Raw genomic sequence first — 24098 nt, 5'->3', positions numbered from 1 at the left:
GCTTGCATGTGCCCACCGCCCACCAGGCTCTCACTGACCTTCATAGAAGCCATCCTCATCCATGTCTCCATAGACGTAGAGATACTTCCCTGCTGTGAGGGGCAGCTCAGCCTCTGGGTTCTCATTGGGCCCATCGAAGGGGTTATAACTAGAGGGAGAGACAGACCCACTAGGTGAGGCTCTGGGTGGAGACTGACACCAGCCCATCCCTTCCAGAGCGTGGAGACCTCCTGTCTGCTGTCACCTGGATATTTTCTTTTTCTTTCTTTTCTTTTCAAAAATTTTTTTTTCTTTTTCCTGTATATTTTAGACCCATGCAACGGTTTGGTACCTGTGAGTTGTGTGTGCTCTGAAAACTCAGACCACTAATGTCTCAGCTAACACAGATTTAAAGCTAAATGGTAATTCTGCAACCAAGCTGTATACTCAGAGTCCTTCGTATCAGATGTCATTTGTGCATGTGTACACATGTGCTCAGTGTACTGCTGCTAAGTCACTTCAGTCGTGTCCGACTCTGTGTGACCCCATGGACGGCAGCCCACCAGGCTCCCCGGTCCCTGGGATTCTCCAGGCAAGAACACTGGAGTGGGTTGCCATTTCCTTCTCCAATGCATGAAAGTGAAAAGCGAAAGTGAAGTCGTTCAGTCATGTCTGACTCTCAGCGACCCCATGGACTGCAGCCTTCCAGGCTCCTCCATCCATGGGATTTTCCAGGCAAGAGTACTGGAGTGGGGTGCCATTGCCTTCTCTGGAATCATATAATTCCAAATTATATTGTGACTCCCTGGACTGCAACCCACCTGGCTCTTCTGTCCATGGAATTTTCCAGGCAAGAATACTGGAGTGAGTTGCCATTTTCCTTCTCCAGGGGATCGTCCCAATTCAGGGATCAAACCCATGGCCCTTGTGTCTCCTGCATTGGCAGATGAACTCTTTACCACTAGTGCCACCTGGGAAGCCCAGAAGATGTTTAAATGATTCCAAAGTATATGTTTTAACAGGCTTCTAAATTGGTAAGCAAATTAAAAAGCTACTAAGGACTTCCCTGGCGGTCCAGTGGCTAAGACTCCAGGCTCCCAGTACAGGGGGCCTGAGTTCAATCCCTGGTTAGGAAACCAGGTCTTATATACTGCAACTAACACTGGCACAGGCAAATTAAAAAAAAAAATAAAGTAATTAACTCTATAATGTTTCAATACATTTTATTGAGGGAAGGTAGAATTGTATGACATATACTATTTAGTTATCTGTGTACATTTTAGGCTTCACAATATGACATGATTATCTTTTCCCTCATGAAAGACTCTATCATATCCATTTTAATGGTTATATAATATTCCACTGGGTAGACTAATATTCTTTAATTGATCCCATGTTGGGCATGGATATTTCTTCAAACGTTTGGCTGATATAATCAGTGCTACATCCAATGTCCTTGTCAACATATCTTTGCTCACTTGCCCACTTTCTTCCTAAAGATGAGTCCCCAGGAAGCATACTTGTTTGGCCAAAGCCATGCACATTTTGAAGGTCTTGGGTATGTTCAGCAAAATATACTGAAAATGATGCACATTTTATCTTCCCCTCTCTACCAGGACTATAAAAATGTCCTTTTCAAGTCCTCAAAATATTGGAATTAACATTTTAAAAAGTCACCTTCAACTTGCAAAAAAGAACTTGTGAGATGAATTTTTAATTTTATAATTAAAAGATTGGTTAATTAAAATAATAGGAAACGCCTCATCAAGAAAAAGAAAATGTGGCATGACTGATCATGGCAGATGACTGGGTAAACAAAAGAACAGCTTCACTCATTGTCCTGTCACACAAGGGGTGAAGCCACAGCCCTTAGGCCCACCCAGGGACAGTGTGCCCTTGAAGGATTCGGGATGGGAAAATAGAATAAGGCTTCTGTGGTTTTGGTAAGATGGGCATCTTAAGAAAGAATTTCAGTGACTCCAGGTTCTGGCATCTTCCCAGACATACAAAAGCACTAAAATCATTAACTTGAGAAATGTGTTCTTTGTGATCCATAGGGCTTCCCTGGTGGCTCAGAGGGTAAAGCATCTGCCTGCAATGCAGGAGACCTGGGTTCGATCCCTGGGTTGGGAAGATCCCCTGGAGAAGGAAATGGCAACTCACTCCAGTACTCTTGCCTGGAGAATCCCATGGACATAGAAGCCTGGTGGGCTACAGTCCATGGGGTCGCAAAGAGTCAGACATGACTGAGCGACTTCACTTTCACTTTCAGTACTATTTTAATGCTTGACTACATGAATTTCCCAGCCCAAAAAATTCATATATGTCCTGGTTCCTCCCCTAACTCTTCAGAGTAGTTTCTCAGAGCTACCAAGGGCTGTCTCTTAAGCCACAGTCCTTGTGATGCCCTGAATAAAATGTAACTCACAGCTTTTACATCATGCATTTTTTTCTTCAGTCAGCAGTAGTCTTCTGCTGTAACTAATCATGGTGATGTGATGATGGTTACACACCAGCAGCCCCGTGAGTTACCAGCACTTCCTTTATTTGATCCCTATTAATGCCCAGTGAGGAATGCAGAGATGATATTAATATTATTATTCTCAATGTTCATGGCCAATTGTGATGACTTATCCAAAGTCATAAGCTCATTAAGAGGGGGGGTGTGGAACCAGAGGACTTCCCAGGTGGGCTAGTGGGTAAAGAACCCACCTGTCAGTGAAGGAGACATTAAGAGACACGTGTTCGATCCCTGGGTGGGGAAGATCCCCTGGAGGAGGGCATGGCAACCCACTCCAGTACCCTTGCCTGGAGAATCCCATGGACAGTGTAGCCTGGCTGGCTACAGTCCATAGGGTCGCAAAGAGTCGGACATGACCAAAGTGACTGAGGCGGCAGGCAGCTGGAACCAGAATGAAGGCCTCCTGATCTTCATCCTGTGAGGTTTTAACTATACCAAGCCACTCTTTCCCTTAGAGCCCAGAGGTCCAGGAACATCATCCAGTGCTCTGAGGGTTTTCCTGTGTCAGTAACTTCCCTGGGGCATTTGCATCAGGAAGATAGCACAGTTTACAATGTGCTCCATCTGGTTGGGGGTGGGGTGGGGTGGTAAATACACCACCAGGAACACACAGAGGATGGAAATGGAGCTTGCTGAGCACCCTGGCTCTGGCTGGTGACCTCATGTTGGAAGCACACTGGTTGACCACATGTGCTTTCTCTTTGCCTGGTTTCATGCTGGCTGTGAATCCAGACTCTGGGTGCCTTGGCTCTTGGGCACCTTCCCTGGAATGAGGTCTCGTCTTCCCAGGAAAGTGAAAGGAAGGTGAGTCTGGCGGGCACACGGCCCCCACAGCCTTGAGGCACCAGGCTCATCGCTGGGAAGGGAAACAAAACTGGTGAGGAAAACAAACCCGAAGCCAGCTCAGCATCCCGGCCATAACTCCAACTCACTGGCCTGGAGGGTGTGTTGTGCTGAGCAGCTGTGCTCAGCCTGGTTCCACACACACACAGGAAGAACCATACTCCAATCAGACACGGGGTAGGTGTGAGCCCTCCTTCCCAGGTCCCCAGACTGGTGTCCTCAAAGCTCTCCCCGGCACTGTGGCAATGTCCCCACAGACCATGTGAAGGATGCTCGTGGGTGCAGTCAGCCTTCAGATGGGGGACCCTCCTCAGGGGCTGTCTGGCATCCTCACCCAGGACTCTCCAGCCCAGGGCGGCTTCTCCATAGGCTTCCATCATCTCAATGTCAGAAGTGGGTGTGCACTGGTAAAATTAGTGGATCAGCAGAAAATAATTTACTGATCAGCAGATCAGTTATTCGAGATGATTCTCAGTGGAGGAAGCAAAAGGCTTTGAAGGTATATGGATAGGTCATCCCCTACCACCTCTGCTTGAACAAAGTCTAAACATCTCATGCGGGAGGCATCCACGCCACTGGTGATAGCTCCTGAAGTCTGATTTCTCAGCAGTTCTGTGCACAGCCCTGAGGTGGGACTCTGGTGCCTGATGCCAATTAAGAGGGCAGTGGCGTCTGCCCTGCCTGCCCTGGCCAGCCCGGCCTGCAGAGGGTCACTGGAGAGTCTAGGAAGACAAAAGCCCGGGTCTTTACTAAGCATAAAGTACTGGAAGTCTGACTTCCATATCTGCTTTTTGTGACTATTTGATTCATTCGTATCTGTACACATGGCTGACTTTGGAGGGAGGCTTGCGTTATAACCAGGCAGGGAAGTTGCAGCCAGGTGGCTAACCCTCACCCATCTCAAAGTTTTCGGTGGTGACCACCAGGAATCTGAGAGTCATCCATGACCAGACTGGCTCACGTTAGTGGATACGGACACATGGGTCCTCCAATGAGAGCTCAGCTCCCTGGCCATGACGATTGCGTGATGCAGCCAGGCACTGGACAGACAGGAAAGATGCTGGAAAGGCATTGAGCGGGTGTTCTGGGCAAGGATAACACTTTCTGAGTTTCAGCTTGCTGCCTGTTATGCGGTGAATCGCATCACCCCAAAAAGATGTTCGGATCCTACGTCCTGGCCCCTGTGGAGGTGAGGTTATTTGGAAATAGGGTCTTTGCAGGTGTGATCAAGTTGGGATGGGGTCGTACTGGAGTAGGGAGGGCCCTAAGCCAATGGAAGGGGTCCTTGTAAAAGGAGGAGGGAACACATAGAGGCAGAGGGAAAGAGAGCACAGGAGGATGGGGCAGAGTGGAGTGGGGCATCTAAGTTGAGGAACCTCAAGGATGCTGACAGCCAGCTGGGAGAGGCAGGACAGTCCTCCTCTGGGGGCTTCAGAGAGCACAGTCCCACCCACACCTCAACTTCCCACCTCTGGCTTCCAGAACTGGGAGAGAATGGACTTCTATGGTTTTAAGCCATCCAATCGGTGACAGTTCTGAATGGCAGCCCTGAGAAACTAACACAGTATCCAAACTCTGTCTACCAGAACAGAGAAACTCTTTGTTTTGTTCAGTCTCTAAGTCACGTCCAACTCTTTGCGACCCCATGGACTGCAGTACACCAGGCTTCCCTGTCCTTCACTGTCTCCTGGAGTTTCCTCAGACTCATGTCCATTGACTTAATGATGCCATCCAACCACCTCATCCTCTGTCGCCCCCTTCTCCTCTTGCCCTCAATCTTTCACAGCATCAAGGTCTTTTCCAGTGAGTTGGCTCTTCTCATCAGGTGGTCAAAGTATTGGAGCTTCAGCTTCAGCATCAGCCCTTCCAATGAATATTCAGGGTTGATTTCCTTTAGGATTGACTGGTTTGATCTCCTTTCAGTCCAGGAACTCTCAAGAGCCTTCTCCAGCACCACAGTTAAAAGTATCAATTCTTCGGCTCTCAGTCTTCTTTGTGGACAAACTCTCATATTCATATATGACTACTGGAAAAACCATGGCTTTGACTATGTGGACCTTTGTCGGCAAAGTCTCTGCTTTTTAATACTCTGTCTAGGTTTGTCATAACTTTTCTCCCAAAGACAATCTCTTGGCATTCTCCAAAGCCTGGCTGAACTCCCACCTCTTCTCAGTGCCGGGGAAGGGACCTATCAGCTCATGGAGTGTCCTACCCATCACCCCACCTGCCCCGAGGCCGCCCACCCTCACAGATGTTCGGAGGATGCAGAGAGGAGCATTGCCCTTACCTGTAGCGTGCGACACACAAGTGGACCTTCCCCGAGTACCTCTGCTTGGCGGTATTGGAATTCCGATCATTATCCATCTATTAAAGACAATGGATATGCAGGTTATTGATGCCGAAGGCTTCACATTTCATGCCGGAAACACACAGGAAATCTCTTCCACGGTCTCCCCAGGGTTTTCAGCCTCACATGGTGAGGACTCTGCCCACCATGAGATTCTGCCACACCTGGGTTCTCAGTTTTGGGCATGCCCCAGAGACAGGGTAGGCTCCTGGGTCACACAGAGAACATTTATAAAGGACTCATCTCCTCCAGTACTGTCTGATGTCACTTCTATGTGGAATCTAAGAAATAACACAAATGAAGGTATGTGCAGAACACAGACAAACTTAGGTTACCAAAAAGAGGGAGGGATAAATTAGGGGTTTGGGATTAACAGTTACGCCCTGCTGCTGCTGCTGCTAAGTCACTTCAGTCGTGTCCGACTCTGTGCGACCCCACAGACGGAAGCCCACCAGGCTCCCCCGTCCCTGGGATTCTCCTGGCAAGAACACTGGAGTGGGTTGCCATTTCCTTCTCCAATGCATGAAACTGAAAAGTGAAAGTGAAGTCGCTCAGTCGTGTCCGACTCTTCTCGACCCCATGGACTGCAGCCTACCAGGCTCCTCTATCCATGGGATTTTCCAGGCAAGAGTACTGGAGTGGGGTGCCATTGCCTTCTCCAGTTATGCCCTACTATATACAAAATAAAAGAACAACAAGGATACACTGTATAGCACAGGGAATTAGAATCATTATCTTGAAATAATCTATACTGGAGTATAATCTACAATAATACTGAATCACTATGCTGTACACCTGAAACTAACATAATATTGTAAATCAACTATGTGTGGTGTATACATGCTAAGTCTTTGCAACTCTATGGACTGTAGCCTGCCAGGCTCCTCTGTCCATGGGAGTTGTCCCATGGACAAGAATTCTCCAGGCAAGAATACTGGAGTGGTTGCCATGCCCTCCTCCAGGGGATCTTTCCAACCCAGGGATTGAACTCTTATCTCTCATGTCTCCTGCATCGGCAGGCAGGGTCTTTACCACTATTGCCACCAATATAATATTGTAAATCAAATATACACCAATATAAACAGTAACAACAACATATAAAGAGCCACTTAAAAAAAGATCTCATCTTCTCTCACAGAGTGGTGAGCACTGTGATTTAAGGCCTGAGACGGTCACTGCTCCAGAGCCTGCCAGGCTCCTTGGAGGACAAAGTTAGCCCAAGCTCTGTGTCCTCAGCCCTCGAGGACCCCATACAGGGAAGGGAGTGCTCGCACATGGATGGTGCCTGGTGCTCCTGGGAATCCTGCATGGAGGAGGCAACACCGAGCTCCTTTCTCCTGGTGCCCCCTCCCCCTGCCCTACTCCTCTCTGCCTATGGGGGCTACAACCATCTTGGGGTTGTGGGGAGGGTAAGACAGGGCCCCAAGCTGGAGGAGTGGGTGGTTTTTCTCCCAGGGGAGGGTGGGAGTGACTGTGACTTGTCATGTGTAGCCCCCTCCTCTGCCCCCCACCCCAGGAGAAAAAGACCCGGGACTCCTGCCTGTTCCCTCCCCACAACACACTCCCACCCCTCCCCTCTGGAGTGGGCTCCGCAGGAGTTAGGCCACAGCACTCCCGTCTCAGGGTCTTTCAGTGGTTTCAGCCTGGACTGAGCCAAAATTTGAGAGCTTGCTTGAGGTTTCAACTCGCCTCCCACCCCATCCCCAGCTCTTCTCCAGCCCAGCGGCCTTCACCTGGGCTCCTGCTCATAGATAGACCACAAATGGTCCATGGCCAGTCTGAGAAGGGCCGCCCTGTCCTCTGCCTCGTCCCTGCTTGTTGGGTTCAGGACATTCACTGTTAGCCAACTTTTAGATGTTGACTCGTTTATGGTCATTCTGCCCATGAAAGCAGGGACTCCCTTGTCTGCAAACTGGGCCCTCTCACCCTAGCATAGAGTAGGTGGTCAGTGAAGATGGGTTAATGGGAGTGAAGGCAGAAAGGGAACTAGGGAGAGAGGGTGGGAGGGCCACCCACAGCCACAGCCCACATCATGGGTAGCAGGGCAGCTGGCCGAGGCCAGGACAGGACTCACGTCTGATTCAAATCTGCATCTTGGGCCACCGGATCTTGACAGGAAGGTGGGCTTGACAGACAGAGGTTCCGGCTTGTCACCTGGGAGCGGGAGGGGCCGGATATATTCACCGATCACAGTGTGGCTTCCAAGGGCACTCTCTTGACCTGGACACGAACATTGGAATGATGTGAAAGATGGTACAAAGGAAATAACCAAAGCACGCTGGACATGTGCCTTCCCTGTGGGTCTTTCCTGTCTTTGGCATCAGCCTTTGAGTTTCATTTCAGAACCCACCCATCTCCCACTCTTCATCTACACCCTCTGCTCTGGGCCGTCCATCTGGCAGAGTCCATTCCTGGCTACACTGGTTGTTTGGTGGAGATAGTGTTGCACGCAAGATGGGAAGGTCCCATCAGAGAGACCTTCGTGGGAGTCATGAGCAAAGAGGCTCTCCTTTTCCCCAGCTTAAAACAGAAAGGAAATGAGATTTAGTCGTACAGCAGCCACACTGTCCCCAGGAGGAGGAAACTCCATCTGACAATGCAGCCTGCTCATAGAAGGAGGAGCTGAAGGTGGAGAGGCAGGAATCAGGTCCAGATGGCATGGTTGGAGCCCTTGAATCCAACTGTGTGTTCATACACTAAGTTGTGTCCGACTCTTTGCGCCCCATGGGCTGCGCCACACCAGGCTTCCCTGTCCTTCACTATCTCTGGGAGTTTGCTCAAATTCATCTCCATTGAGTCAGTGATGCTATCTAACCATCGCAGCCGTACCTGAAGCTAAGCCATCTTCATCTACTCTACATGATAAATAAATTCCTTTTTGCTCACACTAGTGTATGTCAGCTTTCCTGTCACTTATTCTTAAAAATACAACCTGAACAGTCCTGACATACACAAAGTGGCCAAATAGTCAGGTTTACGGCTGAAAAATACTTTTGATAAGAGATTCACTAGGACCAAGCAGATCTCTACCCATCCTGTCCTCATGGGGTTGCTGGCCCTGTCCCAGGCACTATGGGGGGGAGGTGGGGCGGGCAGGGGAGAATCGAGACCCTTGATCAGTGCTGGCCCAGACCGTTGGATTAAAGTCAGGAGTGTATTTTTAGGATCAGACATGAATTACAGAATTAATTTTTCCCCCTCCCCGAGTTCTCGCTGCCCAGTGGGCTGCAGACACCCTTCCCTGGCTTTGTCTAGCCTCTGGCTGTGGCTCTCCCATCATGGGGACTGGTTCACAGAGGAAGATGACTCACTGAGCCCAAATCAGGAGAAACAAACACTGTAAGAAGTGTTCCACAAAGACTACATGGAAGTCACCCCCTCAGGCCCAGTCTGATTAACAAAACGGTGGCAAAGCATCACTGCAGCAGAGAATTGACACTGAAGTAGACCCTCGAGCCCTGAGAGGAGGCCAGATCCCAGGGAGCAGCAGCCTGGCCCTGGTCACTGCCCAGGATCCCTAATGCCCACAGCAGCGCTCGGCATTCAGCAGGTGCAAAGTCCATATTTACTCAGGGAATCGACTCTCAAATCCTGCAGCCTCAGGAAGTCAGCTGAGGACGCGGCCTGTTGCTTCAGTGCTGCAGTGGAAGGGTGTCACTCTGACAAGGGACTCATCCAGGTCAGTGACCTGTGAGTGGAAGTGACGTGTCCTACTTTGGGGTGGAAGCCCTTTTGAGCCAGTGTCTAATTTGTTATGCTTCCTTTCCCCTGAGATGGAACATTCCAGACAGAGGAGGCTCAGCATTCCCAAGTGAAGACAGTGTGGAACCCATTCCCTGATCCAGTCTAAGGTGGACATGGTGCAGGATCAAAAGAGAGAGAGACTTGTGCTGTTTTAAGCCCCTGAGATTTGAGGATTTTGTTACTGCAGCTGAACCTAGCCTGTCCTGACTGATACACTGCTGCTGAGAGGAGCAAGGGGTGAAATGACCAGAGTTGCCTCCTATTTACATTTTACTTAAACAAATCCAGTTTTCTAGAGAAAAATAATCTGATGCCTGTGGCATGTTTACCTGTCCTTCTGCTCTTTGAGTGAATGTGAGATTAGACACAAAATCATGTCATGCCCTCAGTTGCACGTTCCTTTGTGATCTGCATGCCTCAGGATACATATTTTTTGGAAAATATGGCCACTGAGCCCAAAACAATGACTTTATCTGGTGTTTCACCGAAACTCAGCTCCAGTACTGGAAGGAAACTGGCGATGGAGGGGTGGCTCTGCGAGATGACACGCCCCCTTCCTAGTACATGTCCAGGGATAATTCTGTTCCTGTGAGGTTCCAGCCTTGCTGGTTGCAGGGGTGACTCTACTGCACAGAAGGTGAGTCCCAACCAGGGGCTCACAATCAAGTGGTCCTGTCCTCCTCACCCTCAGGCTGACCCAGCCTCAGGCAGGAGGCCCCCGACAGGACATGCAGCACACTGGCCTGGTCCTGCTCTGATTCTGAACTGGCCCTGCCCACTCCTTCCATCCCCCACCCTCCTCTCCTGCATAAGGAAGACAGGCCAGCCCAGCAGGGAGTTTCTTCATTACCCTCATTCTTAAAGTGGTCCCTGCCATCTGCCAACAAAGAACGACCTTGAGGAGGACTTCAGGGTTGCGTGAGGAAGCCCCCTTGCAGGCATTCCTCCCATGGCCACTGATGCCAGCATAGCAAGCATGCTCTAAGGATGCCGCCAAGTATGCCCAGCTAAGGAGCTGGTCATTGAGCACAATGGCTCTTCCAAATGCCTAAACAGAAGCCTTGGTGCAAACCTACTCTGGTACCAGGGTCTAGAACTCCCTTAATAGAGACACAGCCCTGTTTAGGTTTTGTTTGTTTTATTCTTAGTCAGCATCCATTTTCCTCCATCACAAATCAGATTGGTTTTTCCAAATCAATCTGGACGCCAAATGGCTCAGGTCAATCACTGCTCCCCCTCCAGTGACCCATGAGCTTGCCCTGGATCTTGCCCTGGACTAACACGTCCTCATGCTGTGCAGAAAGGAATTCACATGGAGGGAAGCCTGGGGCTGCTACTTTAAGAAGGGTCTGCTGACAAGTCAGGCTGCACTGCGACTGGGAGCGCAGTTTCTAAACCTCTCCCTACACCAGTGGGACAGGCTCCCTAGGTGACCGGGGCATTTCCCTGTAACTAGACTGTGGGCCCAACCTGGTTTGTGCTGAGTGCCTGCCTAGCTCGGGCAGTCTGGTATTCTGGCGTATGCTGGACAGAGGTGCCCACATGACCAGTGCCCAACAGATCCTGTATGCTGTATCTACTCGGTGTCCTTGGACATCATCACTGCATCCATAGCTGCATTTTTGTTGTTGTTGTTGTTGCATAGTGGGCACTCCAGGTGGTCTTCCTGGAGGAGGAGGGCATAGGATGCCTGCACGTGGATTCTTCAGACGCCCCATCTCTTTTCCCTCAGGACCCACTCTGTGCTCGTCCTGTGTTTCTGTAACAGGTCTGAGCCAGGAGGACAACTCTTTACCGAGTCTTGGACTCATCAACCATGCTGGGGACCTGGGGACCCTGAAAATTGTGCGTGATTGAGCTCATGTGAGCCCTGAGCCACAGACCTTCCCATCCAGTGGGGACTGGAGAAAGTTTCATCTTCAGGGGTCATGGCTCAAACTTCATTTCCAGGAAGCAGTCTTCTCTGATCATCCTAAATGGCGCTGGGTCATCTGCTCTCTTGTCACCTGACTGCTCGTGTCTGTCTGAGCGAGTGGCTCCTTACTCATCTGTGCCCCTGTGTCTTGTCTGTGTCCCCCTACCCAGAGGGGCTCCACATAGGGCCTGCCATATGCACAGCATCGCAGCCTCGGTACCTGAACATGGCCTGGGGAGTACCCTGTGCTCGGAACTTGGTGGTGGTGGTGTCGGGGGGACCTCCCTCTCCCTGTCTTGTGTTTCATGGCCTCTTTGCATTCTCCCAATGCATGCGCAGGACGGAAAGGGAGCGGGAAGGAGGGGTACGCCAAGAAACATTGTTCATCAAGATACATGCTGCAGCACCTCATTTTAATAATAAAAAGCACCCAGAAGAACTTCTCCTATGTTCTGACAAAAACTGGGCGAAATCTGGAAATTCCCTCCCTTTTGTGGAATTCTAAAGTAGGGTTCTGGCACACATGTCCCCTAAAATAAAAAAAGTCAACTGCTTTACAGGAGAAAACAGCCTGTGACCTGTTTAACCTTCACTGGAGAGAAAGTTCCCTAACCGAGTAGGGTACTTCATTGTCTGCACTGGGAACTTCCCCTGAGGTTACATTAAATGCCTCTGTGATCAAGAAATGATCCCTCAGAACCACGCAGAGTGAAGTCTCCCCGCTCTCCACTCTGCTTCCTGAACACAAATGTGATGGGAACGCATTAACATTCACCGCAGGTGCTACTGCTGCCTTTGTTGGAACAGAAGTTCCAAGTACATCACAATGTCATCAAGAGGTCGCTGGGTGAGAAGGGAAACAAGTGAAGTTGAGCAGCCTGCCTGGCAGGTCCCAATGCAGACCCCAGAGCCAGGTCCCTGGGTCCAAGTCCCAGCTCGCCGCTTGGCTGGCTGATCCTCCGGGCACCTGGGCCGGTGTCATGTGCATAACAGGGCTCAGAGCAGCTGGGAGGGAGCTTACACTGATTCACACCCATCAAGGGTGGTACATCGAGTATGCATGGGAAACGCCAGCTGCCCCTGTACCATCCCAAGTCCTGCTATGCTGGTCACTCCCTCGGGTGTTGTGACAGGCTCTGTCACACACCCCTGGCTGTGCCCAGCTGTTCCCAGCTTGCTGGCTGCACCTTCTTCTCCATCACGGCCTAGGCAGGAGGGAGAGAGAAAGGAAGGGAGGGAGGCACTTACCTTTTCCAATGGAGGGAGCCAGTCCGTTCATGAACCTTGGGAAAGACTTGCTGGGGGACGACGGGACGTCCAGGGAGGCCACAGTGCTGCCGCCCAGCAGGTCGATCTTGCCGGCGTGCTGGCGAAACTGCTCCAGATCCCGGGACAACAGGCTGAACTGCTCACTCTGCGTCCGGCATTTCTCCTCCAGCTCCCGCACCTTGCACTGCACACGGAGACCCGGACACACAGTTAGAGGGTGGCCCGGGCTTCTGGGGCCCCATGCGTCTGCGCACAAGTGTGTGTCTGTGCATGTATGTGCGTTGCACGTGTGTGTACAAGACTGTTGTGTGTGCATGTGTGGATGACAGTATGTGTGTGTGCATATGAACGTGTATGGCCCGAGTGTGTTTGCACACATGTGTGCATGTGTGTGGTGGGGGTGGGGCGCTGCCTCCTGCCTCCACGTGAGAATGGTGGCTGAGCAAATCAAGCTTCCTGTCGGTTGGAAGCTTGGCCGTCAGCCAGATTCTCTCACAGGGCAAACGTGGGAAAGCACAGGTGCCAAGAAACCCTGCAAACACTCAGATCTCAGCCAACAGCGGATTGTTCTCGGCTCTGTGTGCAGCCCGGGCACTTTGTGGTTGGCACGCCTCACTGTAGCTGCTTGAAATTTGGAGCAGGAGGTGGTGAGAGCCCAGCTTTGGGGATGGCTCAGTTGCTAACTCCACTGATGCAGTTTTCTGGTGTAGGCTTCTGCCCCTAAACTGCAGAACCCCAGGGCACCCTGCTTTAGCATTAAAAGGAACTGCTACCTGCTCGCTTGGGTTAGCAACATCACTGCCATCTGCAGACACTGAGGATATTTAGGGAGGCGGGAGCGTCCCTGGGTACACATGGCAGGGAGGGTACCATGGGCAGTACCCCCATACACGCCCATCTTTGCCTGCTTCTGGTTCTCAGTTGGGTGAGCATGATCCTGCCATACTCTCCTTCCTGGAGAACCGAGATCCATACTCCCTACACTTCCTCCCCTGGTGCAAAAGCAAAACTCTGTCTCCTGCAACAAGAATTCCCTGCACGGGTCCACAGTTGGGCGCCCACCTGAGAAGGGGCACATAGACGGTCGACTTTGCCTCCTCCCCTGCTGTTCCCTTCATAGCACCCTCCATTCTAGTAGCTCCCTGATTATTTCTCATCTCTCTCTTAGATCATTTAAGCGCCAAGCTTGTGCTTTCTGGTCCTGACAGATCCTCAATGCTTTGCATAATATTGGCATGTCCTAGGTGCTCAATAAACATTTGCTGAAGCGATGAAGAGAGAGGACTCCCTGATTTGCAGGCATCACACTCCTCGTGGCAGTGGCTTGCTCCATCTGCGTGGTGGTCCTGCCTCGTCTCCCTTCCTTTGTGATAAATGGACAACGTCATCTGCTGTATTATTAACCGTGTGCATCGTCTGACTTTCTCCACTAAAATCTCAGCTCCGTGAGGGCAGGAATTTCTGTCTCCTTCTTTCTCACTCAGCACTCAGACTAGAGTTTGGTACCAAGCTGGGGCTTGAGAGATGTCTGGATTCATGTAGGTGAGCAGACAGGGATGTGGATGGTGGTAGAGCGATGCTGTCTTCTTCTTCTTTCTCCCTCCCCACCTTCTCCCTCTCCGCCTCCACTGGTATTAAGCGTTCAGCTCCTTAGGCCAGAGTGAAGTGCTATTTATGTCTAAGATCATGGAATTCTGAAAATAGACCTAACAAATCCCAAACCTATAATTAATTTCTTTGATACGTTAAAATAATTGGCAAGATTCTTTTCAAAGGCTGAATGAGCTTGGGCGTGATGGCTGTCTCCAGCGAGGAAGACACAGAGGAGACACTGGGCTCCTACAGGCACAGGTGTGGACAGGGAGCAATCTGCCTCCTGCCTAGGTCACCCATTGCAAAGATGCAGGACGTGCCAGGAAGCATCTCTGACCCCAGGATGGCAACTTCAGATGCCTCAAGGCCAAGCACTCTGGTTCTTCTGGGCTCAGTCCTGAAGAAGAGACTTTGCTCCAAGGCTGAGCTTTTGCTCCAAGGTCCTCAGGTGGGGAAAAGCAGCTGCCAACAGCCTCGGGTTAGAAGAGCACTAGAAGAGCCCTGAGATCACCTGTTCATCCAGGTGTGCCACCAGCTGCCATGGTAGTGCATGTGTGTGTGTGGAGGGGTAGGGTGGGGGTGTGAAGTGATTGTGGAAGGATATAACACTATTTAAACGGCCACATTCTCATTTTAATGTGCTTGAGAAAAATGCAACTGGCCATCAAATCCTTCATGTGTATATCCTCTGTGTGTATGTAAAAATGACCTAACTAAAAAAACAGATTATTCATTGATGCAACTTTTGTGAAATAATAAAATTAAAGTGATGGAAAACTGATCAGCGGTTGTCAGGGTCTGGAGTTGGGGGAAGGGTCTGACTTTTAAGAAGTAACATTTCCCTGGTGGTCCAGTGGATAAGAATCCGCTGGCCAATACAGAAGACACGGGTTCGATCCCTGGTCCAAGAGGATTCCACATGCCATGGAGCAACTAAGCCTGTGAGCCACAATTATTGAGCCTGTGCTCTAGAGTCCATGATCTGCAATAAAATAAATCACCATAATGAGAGGCCTGTGCATGACAACGAAGAGTAGCCCCCACTCACCACAACTAGAGAAAGCCTGCACACAGCAACGAAGACCCAGGGCAACCACCAAAAAAAAAAAAAAAAAGGAATATGAAGGTGTGACTTTGGTGGGGTGGAGCCATCTGTACTCCTGATGGTGGTATGTGAATGTATATGCACCATCAAATCCCATGGAATTTATCACTAGAGGAAGGACAAAGAATGACTTTGTAGTTTGGCTACTGACACTGTACCCATATCAACTGCCCGGTTTCAACAGTGTGCTCCAGTCACCTACGATGCTATCCGTGGGGAGCTGGGTGAAATTATGCAGCAACCATCTGTGCTATTTTTGTAACTTCTTGTGAATCTCACATTATATCAAAATAGAATTTTAGAAAGTGCACAGATTTAAAGAAAATATGAAATAATTGTGTAGGTGGCAGACAGATACAGAGAAAACCTCAAAGGTGGTGGATGAACAGCTGGTGTGTGGGGACATCAGATTAGGGGCCTGGAGGGTTAAGAGCGGCCAAGGTCTCAGGAGCCCACACGGAGGTCAGGCATCTGAGGCACCTGGAAACAGCCCAGGGCAGGAGCTGATACCGAGTAGGGCCCTGTGGGGCTCCTGGACACAAAGCCTTTCTGTGTCCCCTGTTTCTTTGATTATAGGAAATAATCTTCATTCAGTCTCCATGACCTTCCCTGAGTTCCAAGAGGCAGATCCCAATAGTTGTTAATTAGGGAAGGGAGGGGTTGAAAGACCAGGGAGAAACAGTCACGAAAAACTGTAGTGCAGCCTTGGGGCAGGGTCCTGGTTCCCCATCAATGGATAGACACAGTATCTTGGAGCTATTTTGCAGACACTGAACTCTCTCCAGGTGGGAGAAGCTAAGGATTAATGATGGATGGTAGGCTGCCCACAAGCAGACCCCAGACCAGTTGGACCTGAGGTTGATGATGCTGACTGCCCCTTATCTCACCACCAACCCACCAGAAGAATGTCCATGAGCTGATCATGCCCTCTTTGAACTATTACTATAAAACTTCTCATACCCTCTCCAAGTGGGGGACACATGGTATTTCGAGGTGTGAGCCCACTGTGTCCTTCTTTGCCTGGCAATGCAATAAAGCCATCATTTTTGACTTCACCCAAAACTCCAAGATTTAATTCAGCAGCAGTGCACAGAGAAGTTAAACTTTTGGCATCTGAGCTCTTGACTTGCTTTTCTGGCGGAAAGTGGGGGTAGGTGGGGCACGGGGATGGCAGAAGGGAGACTGTGTGCTCCCAGCAGACCCTGGGGGACTCAGACAAAACCAGTGAGAGACGCTGGCACTCACGCAGAGGCGATGGACCACTGCACATTTTAGGTACTACTGTGAACTCCACCTTCTGGGTACACCGCTTTGCCAGTCCGGGACCCGAGCTCTCAGAGGGTCTCCTTCCAAAGAGCAAATCTTTGCTCAGGGTCCTCTTCACTGATGGGGACTGTGGTGGGCAACTTCCCCTGGCAGCTGCCACAGGGTATGCCTGTAGAAAGGAGGGTCGGCTCTGATGTGAGTGATGAGGGGAAGGTCCTGGGAGTAGGTGGATCAGAGGTGATGTCTAACCATTGCTATAAATTGAACGTCCACAGGGGTGGTGGGGGATGCCCATGAGAGAAGGGGAGCAGGGCAAACCCATAGCATCTCTGGGGACCATGGTGAACCAGGGCATGTTCGTTTTGTCTAGAGGAATGTCTACTTCTTAGCTTCAGGCCAGACCCACCCCGGGCAAAACTTCCAGTTTTCCAAGAGAGGCAAAGAATCTTCATTTTAATGTAAAAAAGAAAAAATCTCTCAGTCATTAATAGTCAGAGGGTATGTCGAGGCTTACTGTCTGACATGGCTCCTGTAGAGATGGACACGGCCAGGGGGCTGCCACTTTGCTTAACATGACTACATGGGTAGCAAAGCCAGCGCCAGGTCAGGTTGGGTTGGATGCCCTCATGGCCCTGTGCATGGACTGCAGCTGCACCCACCCAAGTGCGAGACACACAGGACGATCCCCACAGAATCCGGGACCTGCTGGCTCTGGCATTTATAGTTTACAGTTCTCCTGGATGGAGAGCATATACCCAGGGACTAGAACTTCATTCTGGGGCAACCAGTGCCAGAAATGAGAATCCCACCCCAGGTGTGGTCAATGCAGATGTTAGGAAGGCTGTGCACCAGGGGCAGCTGCCCCAAAGCTATACAACACCTGTATCCCCCTCCAGCTCTAGGCATGCCCACTTAGTATGGGCAATGTCAGAAGAAAGTTGGTAAATGATGAGCTTTTACCTAGGCCTGAAGCAGGGGAGATGTGGCCGTTCATTGGTGAAATGAAAGGTACTCAAAACAAGGGGTATGTTAGTGCTACCCCACTCTTGAATGATTAGTGCATAAGGCTAGTATACTTTGGGGGCTTCCCACGTGGTTCCGTGGTAAAGAATCTGCCTGCCAAAGCAGGAGACGCAAGGGATGCTGGTTCGATCTCTGTGTCCAGAAGATCCCTTGGAGAAGGAAATGGCAACCCACCCCCGTGTTCTTGGCTGGAAAATTTCATGGACAGAGAAGCCTGGTAGGCTACAGTCCATGAGGCTGCCAAGAGTTGGACATGACTGAGCAACATAAGCAAACACTGGTATACTTTGGGAGATGGACCCCAAGGCTGGATCTATAAACGGTCCTCTGTGTGGATAACTGATTCGGCAGATTTCTGGTTGCCTGAGGCCACCAGAACCAGGGTCTTCTCCTCAGTTTCCGTGGGCGCTGGTGGAGGAGGTTCCCAAGGGAACAGAGAAGGAAGTGCTGCTTTGTGCTTGCTTGTCAACCAGTGCTTTGTAATACATGTCTGCACATGTGTGACAGTGTGGTCTGAGACTTGCTTCCATTGTGATCTGGCAGTAAAACTGTAGGGCTAACCCTCTCTCACCTCACATTTCTACCCCAAAGATTCTAAGAGTCCTGTGTGATTACACCTAATTGTTTATCCCTCTTTTCAATTCCTTGCTTTGTTTCTCCTCTGGGTATCTGAGGACATGGCTTCAAGGCAATAAGGATGCTGGTTCCTAAAAGTCGGGCAGCTGCCACATGCCTTTTCTCACTAATTTCAGGGGGAGAAGGTCTGAATGGCTAGTGGATGAGACATAGGGACCCAGGAAACCCAAAGAACGTCTCATAAGTGAGCGTTTCCTCTGGAGACTTTCCCAGGCTTTCCTGATGTTTCCCTCTTCCAGGAAGGAGGCAGGTTTTCTTCCAGAGCCTCCTCTGCGGACACACTCTCAGGGCCTGGCTGCAGCTGGCAGAGGCTGGGTCTCTGATGCTGAGCCTGGCAGCTGAGGTAGAGTCCCTCCCATGACCTCCGAGCTGCTACCAGAAGGAACCAGTACCAAGTGATGCAGAAAGAAAACAGCAACCCCACTGATCAGCCCTGGTCGGCTTATTGGGATGTCAATATTGACCTCAGGATGCAGGGCACCATCCCTCTGGCTTGGGTGGCAAGGCTGATGGGGGCAGAACCGTGCCCACATGAGTTAACCCGGCTGCTTGCGTGTCCGCATCCCCTGGCTCCGCTCCCTCCACCCCAGAGACCCACCACCTGCAGCATCAGGAGCGGAGGGCGGCTGCGTTTCTGACCGCAGCAGGAACAGATGGCACAGTCATCGGGCAAGTAAACTCTAATTGGGATAAACAGCGGAGACTTGCAAATTTGGCTGTGAGTATTTATAAAGATGAAGGAAAATACATCCAAAGACGTGCCTGTTAGCACTCCCAGGGTCCTCTGCTCTGGGTTTTTCATCTGAAAAACTTTGGGGCTTTGTAAAAGGCAGCGAATGAGTAGGGGGTAGTGCTCTCTAATGTGTCCAAACCAGGACCGTTTTGAGAATCCAGGGACACAGTGAACTCTCAATACTTAACACAGCAAAGTCAGGGGTCGGGGTTGTCCTGGCAGGGCTGGGTCGCTGCGTAGCAGTGATTTGGGAGTAAGCTGTTCCATGCAGTATCTTTATGTGTAAACAACTTTTGTGATGCTATTTATTATTTACTGAAAACCTGCTATGTGCTGGGTCCTGCTGGGGGCTTTCTATGCATGACTGCTGATGGCCAGAGAGACTCCAGGGGTAAGTTGATGGAGCCTGTTGTATGAATGAGAAAAACAAGGCCAGATGGACTAAAGACCAAGGTCACATACCCAGGAAGTGGCAGGACAGATGTAAGCCTGTCTGACTCCAGGTTCTGGGCTGTGTGTAGATCGCCAACCTTCCTCTCACTCACTCAGGGGACCTGGAGGCAAGTCACAGAAGCGCATTGGGCCTCAGTCTCTTCATCTGTAAAATGGGGAAGAAACTTGCCTTCCAGGACAATAACAAACTATTAAGTCTAGACTCTCACAGGCACAGTATGGGTCCATAAGCAGAAGCTAAGATCTTTTGTCCTCTATGGGCAACAGTCAGAACTGGACATGGAACAACAGACTGGTTCCAAATAGGAAAAGGAGTACATCAAGGCTGTATATTGTCACCCTGCTTATTTAACTTATATGCAGAGTACATTATGAGAAACGCTGGGCTGGAGGAAGCACAAGCTGGAAGGGAGGGAGGTGGGAGGGGGGTTCAGGATGGGGAACACGTGTATACCCATGGTGGATGCATGTTGATGTATGGCAAAACCAATACAATATTATAAAGTAAAAAAATAATAATAATAAAAATTTTTAAAAATCCTTTGACATGAAAAGAAAAAAAAAGATTGCCGGGAGAAATATCAATAACCTCAGATATGCAGATGACACCACCCTTATGGCAGAAAGTGAAGAGGAACTAAAAAGCTTCTTGATGAAAGTGTAAGTAGAGAGTGAAAAAGTTGGCTTAAAGCTCAACATTCAGAAAACGAAGATCATGGCATCCGGTCCCACCACTTCATGGGAAATAGATGGGGAAACGGTGGAAACAGTATCAGACTTTATTCTTGGGGGCTCCAAAATCACTGCAGATGGTGACTGCAGCCATGAAATTAAAAGACGCTTACTCCTTGGAAGGAAAGTTATGACCAACCTAGACAGCATATTCAAAAGCAGAGACATTACTTTGCCAACAAAGGTCTGTGTAGTCAAGACTATGGTTTTTGCAGTAGTCATGTATGGATGTGAGAGTTGGACTGTGAAGAAAGCTGAGCGCCGAAGAATTGATGCTTTTGAACTGTGGTGTTGGAGAAGACTCTTGAGAGTCCCTTGGACTGCAAGGAGATCCAACCAGTCCATTCTGAAGGAGATCAGCCCTGGGATTTCTTTGGAAGGAATGATGCTAAAGCTGAAACTCCAATATTTTGGCCACCTCATGCGAAGAGTTGACTCATTGGAAAAGACCCTGATGCTGGGCGGGATTGGGGGCAGGAGGAGAAGGGGACGACAGAGGATGAGATGGCTGGATGACATCACCGACTTGATGGAGGTGAGTTTGAGTGAACTCCAGGAGTTGGTGATGACAGGGAGGCCTGGCGTGCTGCAATTCATGGGGTCGCAAAGAGTCGGACACGACTGAGCGACTGAACTGAACTGAACTGAAGATCTTTTGTCCTCTATGGGCAAACTGACGTGAAGTCAGTTAACTAGTGACTCAATCACCCTTGCTTCTCAGATGGCATCATGGTGTTCTAAATCTCTTCAATTGTATCTGATTATTTGAGACCCTCTGGACTGTAGCCCACCAGGCTCCTCTGTCCATGGGAATTCTCCAGGCCATGTCCTCCTCCAGGAGATTTTCCTGACCCAGGGATCAAACCCATGTCTCTTCTGTCTTCTGCATTGGCAGACGAGTTCTTTACCATAGCGCCACCTGGGAAGCCCTCTTTCATGGTGATGTCCAGTTAAGAAATACCCTCCACCGCCAGTTTCATACTTACACCTGCATCAGCTCTTGCATGTAGCTACATATACACAGACAAACCCCATCAATTCATCTAAACTGGCTCTGGATTCCAGGACAAGTGACTGCTCTGAACTCTAGAATCTTTACAGGGTGATTTCATCTTGATACTAAAATGTAACAAAGTAATAACCAAAGGGAGACTCTGGTGAAGATGACTCTTTAGTGCTTTGCATCCTATAATGTATTGATTCAGCATTATTAAAATGCAATGTCTTAAAATGTCTTAAACATTTGTTTTAGTTCACATGATGAATGCCTTTATCAAATCCAACTAAAACGTAGTGAATTCTGCACTGGTGGGTCTGGATCATTGGAGTCTTTTGCTTCTGTACAGACATGCATTTGGCACAGAGGTGCCCTGTGTGCAGATAAATACATTTCACGGGTGGGACCTCAGAACCCAAGGCTGCCTGTTGACTGTAGCTTTTGCCCTCAAGGTACCAACTGCAGTGAGATGGGGAGCATTAGGGAGATGAAGCTGGTGTCAGAAGGTGAGCCCCCAAATATTTGAGCATCTCGGTTTCTTTGTTCCTAACAACCTTGTCCTCCAGCTAAGACTCATGGGTACAGGGTTGCCAAAGTTATTCCCAAGAGGCAGAGAACCCATGCCCACCAGAATTACTGGGGGAAAGAGAATTCTTAAGAGATTTAAATGCAAAGCATTAAGTTTAAGCTTCTTTATCTGAGCACTTCTCAAATTCTCAACTTGGCTAATATTGTCACACTTTAGTAGCAAAATTGCATTGCCTTGTAAGGACTCCAGAATTCAGATGTGGCAGAGCCGTGCCACAGGGCCCCCACTCAGGGTGACTGCTCTTCCTAGCCTCTCCTGCAGGTCGCTAGCTCTGGCTGGTGACCCAGAAACAGAGGTGACATCTGTTGCCTCTATAGTTGAGACACAGAAGAGCTCTCCCTGCCCCCACGGTGATCAGGAAGCCATACGCTCTGGCTGGCACAGCCTCAAGATACAGGGATCCTGGATCCCTGAGTTACCACGTGGAGGGGAGCTTCATGGAGAATTCCCATATCTGCAGTGGCAAGAAATGAACCCTTGTGCTGAATGTAAGATTTTGGTGTTTGTTACTACAACACACCTGCGCCTAACCTGACTTACACCAAGAGACCAAGAGATCAGAGACTAAGGTCATCTGTTTGATGGGACAAAACAGATTTATTTAACCACAAGGACACTCCCTTGCCAGATGATCGCTGAGCACCGTAATACAAGACAGGCAGCAGCATGGTACCTGAGGCCTTGTTGAGGGATCCATGGCAAAGTTTTCATTTTAATTGTCTTTAAAATCAGGGGAAAAAATGAATATAATAATAATAAATCCAAGCTGGATTACATTCATCTTTGTACCCAAGCAGATGTATAATATAATTTTTAATATCTTAAGGGAGGAAGGGTCCCATGAAAGCAAAAGGAGCCAGGACCCATAAAAGTCACTGGGCAGCCCAGAGGCTGACACCCACCTTGAGATTCAGGGCCCTATCTGCTCTTGGATGAGACTCGGGGATGAATGGAACCTGTTCAGGTTCTTTCTGGCATCACCTGCAGGTGGACGCCTTGGTCCAGGAAGTGGCCAACAAGCCCTGGGAGCCCTGAATAATTAGCCGCAAAGCACACAAGGCGCATATACAAAGCCCTCAGTACTGACACCCAGGTGGGTACCAGCTCATCAAGGGTGAACATGCCCCCTGCAATGGATCCCAGAGCTCACTGCCTCCCAACCCAACAGGTGTTACGATTTATCAGCCCTACAGTCATGGACCATTTCTTCTTTGCACTTGACTTTCTCAGCGACTTGATATGGTGTTACCTGTGGACCTCAGGGCTCTTGCTCTGCTCTTAGGAGCTGTGTGTCCTTGGCAGGTGGCTCAGCATCTCTGTGCCTTGGTTGTCTCGTTAGTGAAATGAGGAGGATGCTATCAACCTCCCTGGGGGGTATTAAAAGGATTAAATTTCATCACACTTGTCACTCGTGACCACACGATGTGCACTCCTGTCTGCTGATGCCCAGAGGTCAGGGTGAGCTGTCTGCCCACTGTTTCTGAGTCTGGCTGCTGCAGGAGCTGATCCACCTTTTGGTGGCAGGAGAGCTGACCCTGCTTTGCAGGGAAGTCAGGATTCCTAGGTCAGAGGATGCTGCCATGCAGTGGTGGAGATTTTGGATTCTGGCGCTAAACTCCTGGGGTTGGCATCCAGACTCTGCTCCTGGCTATCTGCCCCTGAGGCTTTGGGAAGTCATTTCTCCTGATCATGTCTCAATTCCCCTTGTTGTCATGGATATGAGAGGGACAATATTTCTGTCATCTCCTAGGTAACCCACAGATGCATTCTGAACAATGCCCAGTTGAGAAGGATTCAATAAACCCTGCTATCAGCACTGTTGTTGTTGTTACAGCTATTTTCTTTTGCTTCTTTGACCTGAACTAACTTTATAAAGTGTCAAGGAAGCTACATAACTAGCACCTGCTCTTAGGCTGTTAGGTTTTCAAGCAGAGCTCTCCGTTCCAATTCTGAAAAGGTGTTTTCAGTTGACTCTTGATCCTTGTCTTTGCTCAGCCTGCCAAGCCAGCCCAGATCAGTCGTTGGGTGTTCTGACCAGGAATAAAAACACCTCCTCTCACCCACAAACATCCTGGCTGCTCACTCATCAGAAAACAGGACTGAGACGTCCACAGAACCAGATGTGTGCATGTGAGTGTTTCGAGGGGTTTTAACCTAACGCTACTTCCAGGGCAGCCCTTCTCTATCACTGTGTCATCCCTAGCTGTGTCTTTCTGCTCAGTAGAGGATCTCACTAAAGTCAGACATGGAAAACATGAATTTCCAAATGAAAAGTACACTGCCTGCTAAGGATGCTCCTGAGGACCCAGTGGGTGGGGACTCGCTCAGGTTGTTCCTGGTCAACACTTCCAGT

The 24098-nt window shown here is 49.7% G+C and overlaps 1 protein-coding gene across 10 annotated transcripts in view; it reads right to left on the bottom strand.

Moving 5' to 3' along the window:
• The window catches only part of RIMBP2 (RIMS binding protein 2), a 325711-nt gene that overhangs the window by 49030 nt on the left and 252583 nt on the right, over positions 1 to 24098 (bottom strand). For all 10 annotated transcript variants that reach the window (XM_061384505.1, XM_061384508.1, XM_061384509.1 and 7 more), the window contains 4 exons: positions 12598 to 12802; positions 7765 to 7910; positions 5631 to 5707; positions 39 to 148 (listed from right to left, as the gene is read on the bottom strand). In XM_061384505.1, coding sequence (XP_061240489.1) covers positions 39 to 148; positions 5631 to 5707; positions 7765 to 7910; positions 12598 to 12802 — 538 coding nt within the window. The remainder of the gene's footprint in view (positions 1 to 38; positions 149 to 5630; positions 5708 to 7764; positions 7911 to 12597; positions 12803 to 24098) is intronic.

Source organism: Bos javanicus, chromosome 17 (genome assembly GCF_032452875.1).
Source record: "Bos javanicus breed banteng chromosome 17, ARS-OSU_banteng_1.0, whole genome shotgun sequence".
NCBI classification, from domain to species: domain Eukaryota; kingdom Metazoa; phylum Chordata; class Mammalia; order Artiodactyla; family Bovidae; genus Bos; species Bos javanicus.
This window is presented reverse-complemented; position numbering and strand designations above follow the sequence as displayed.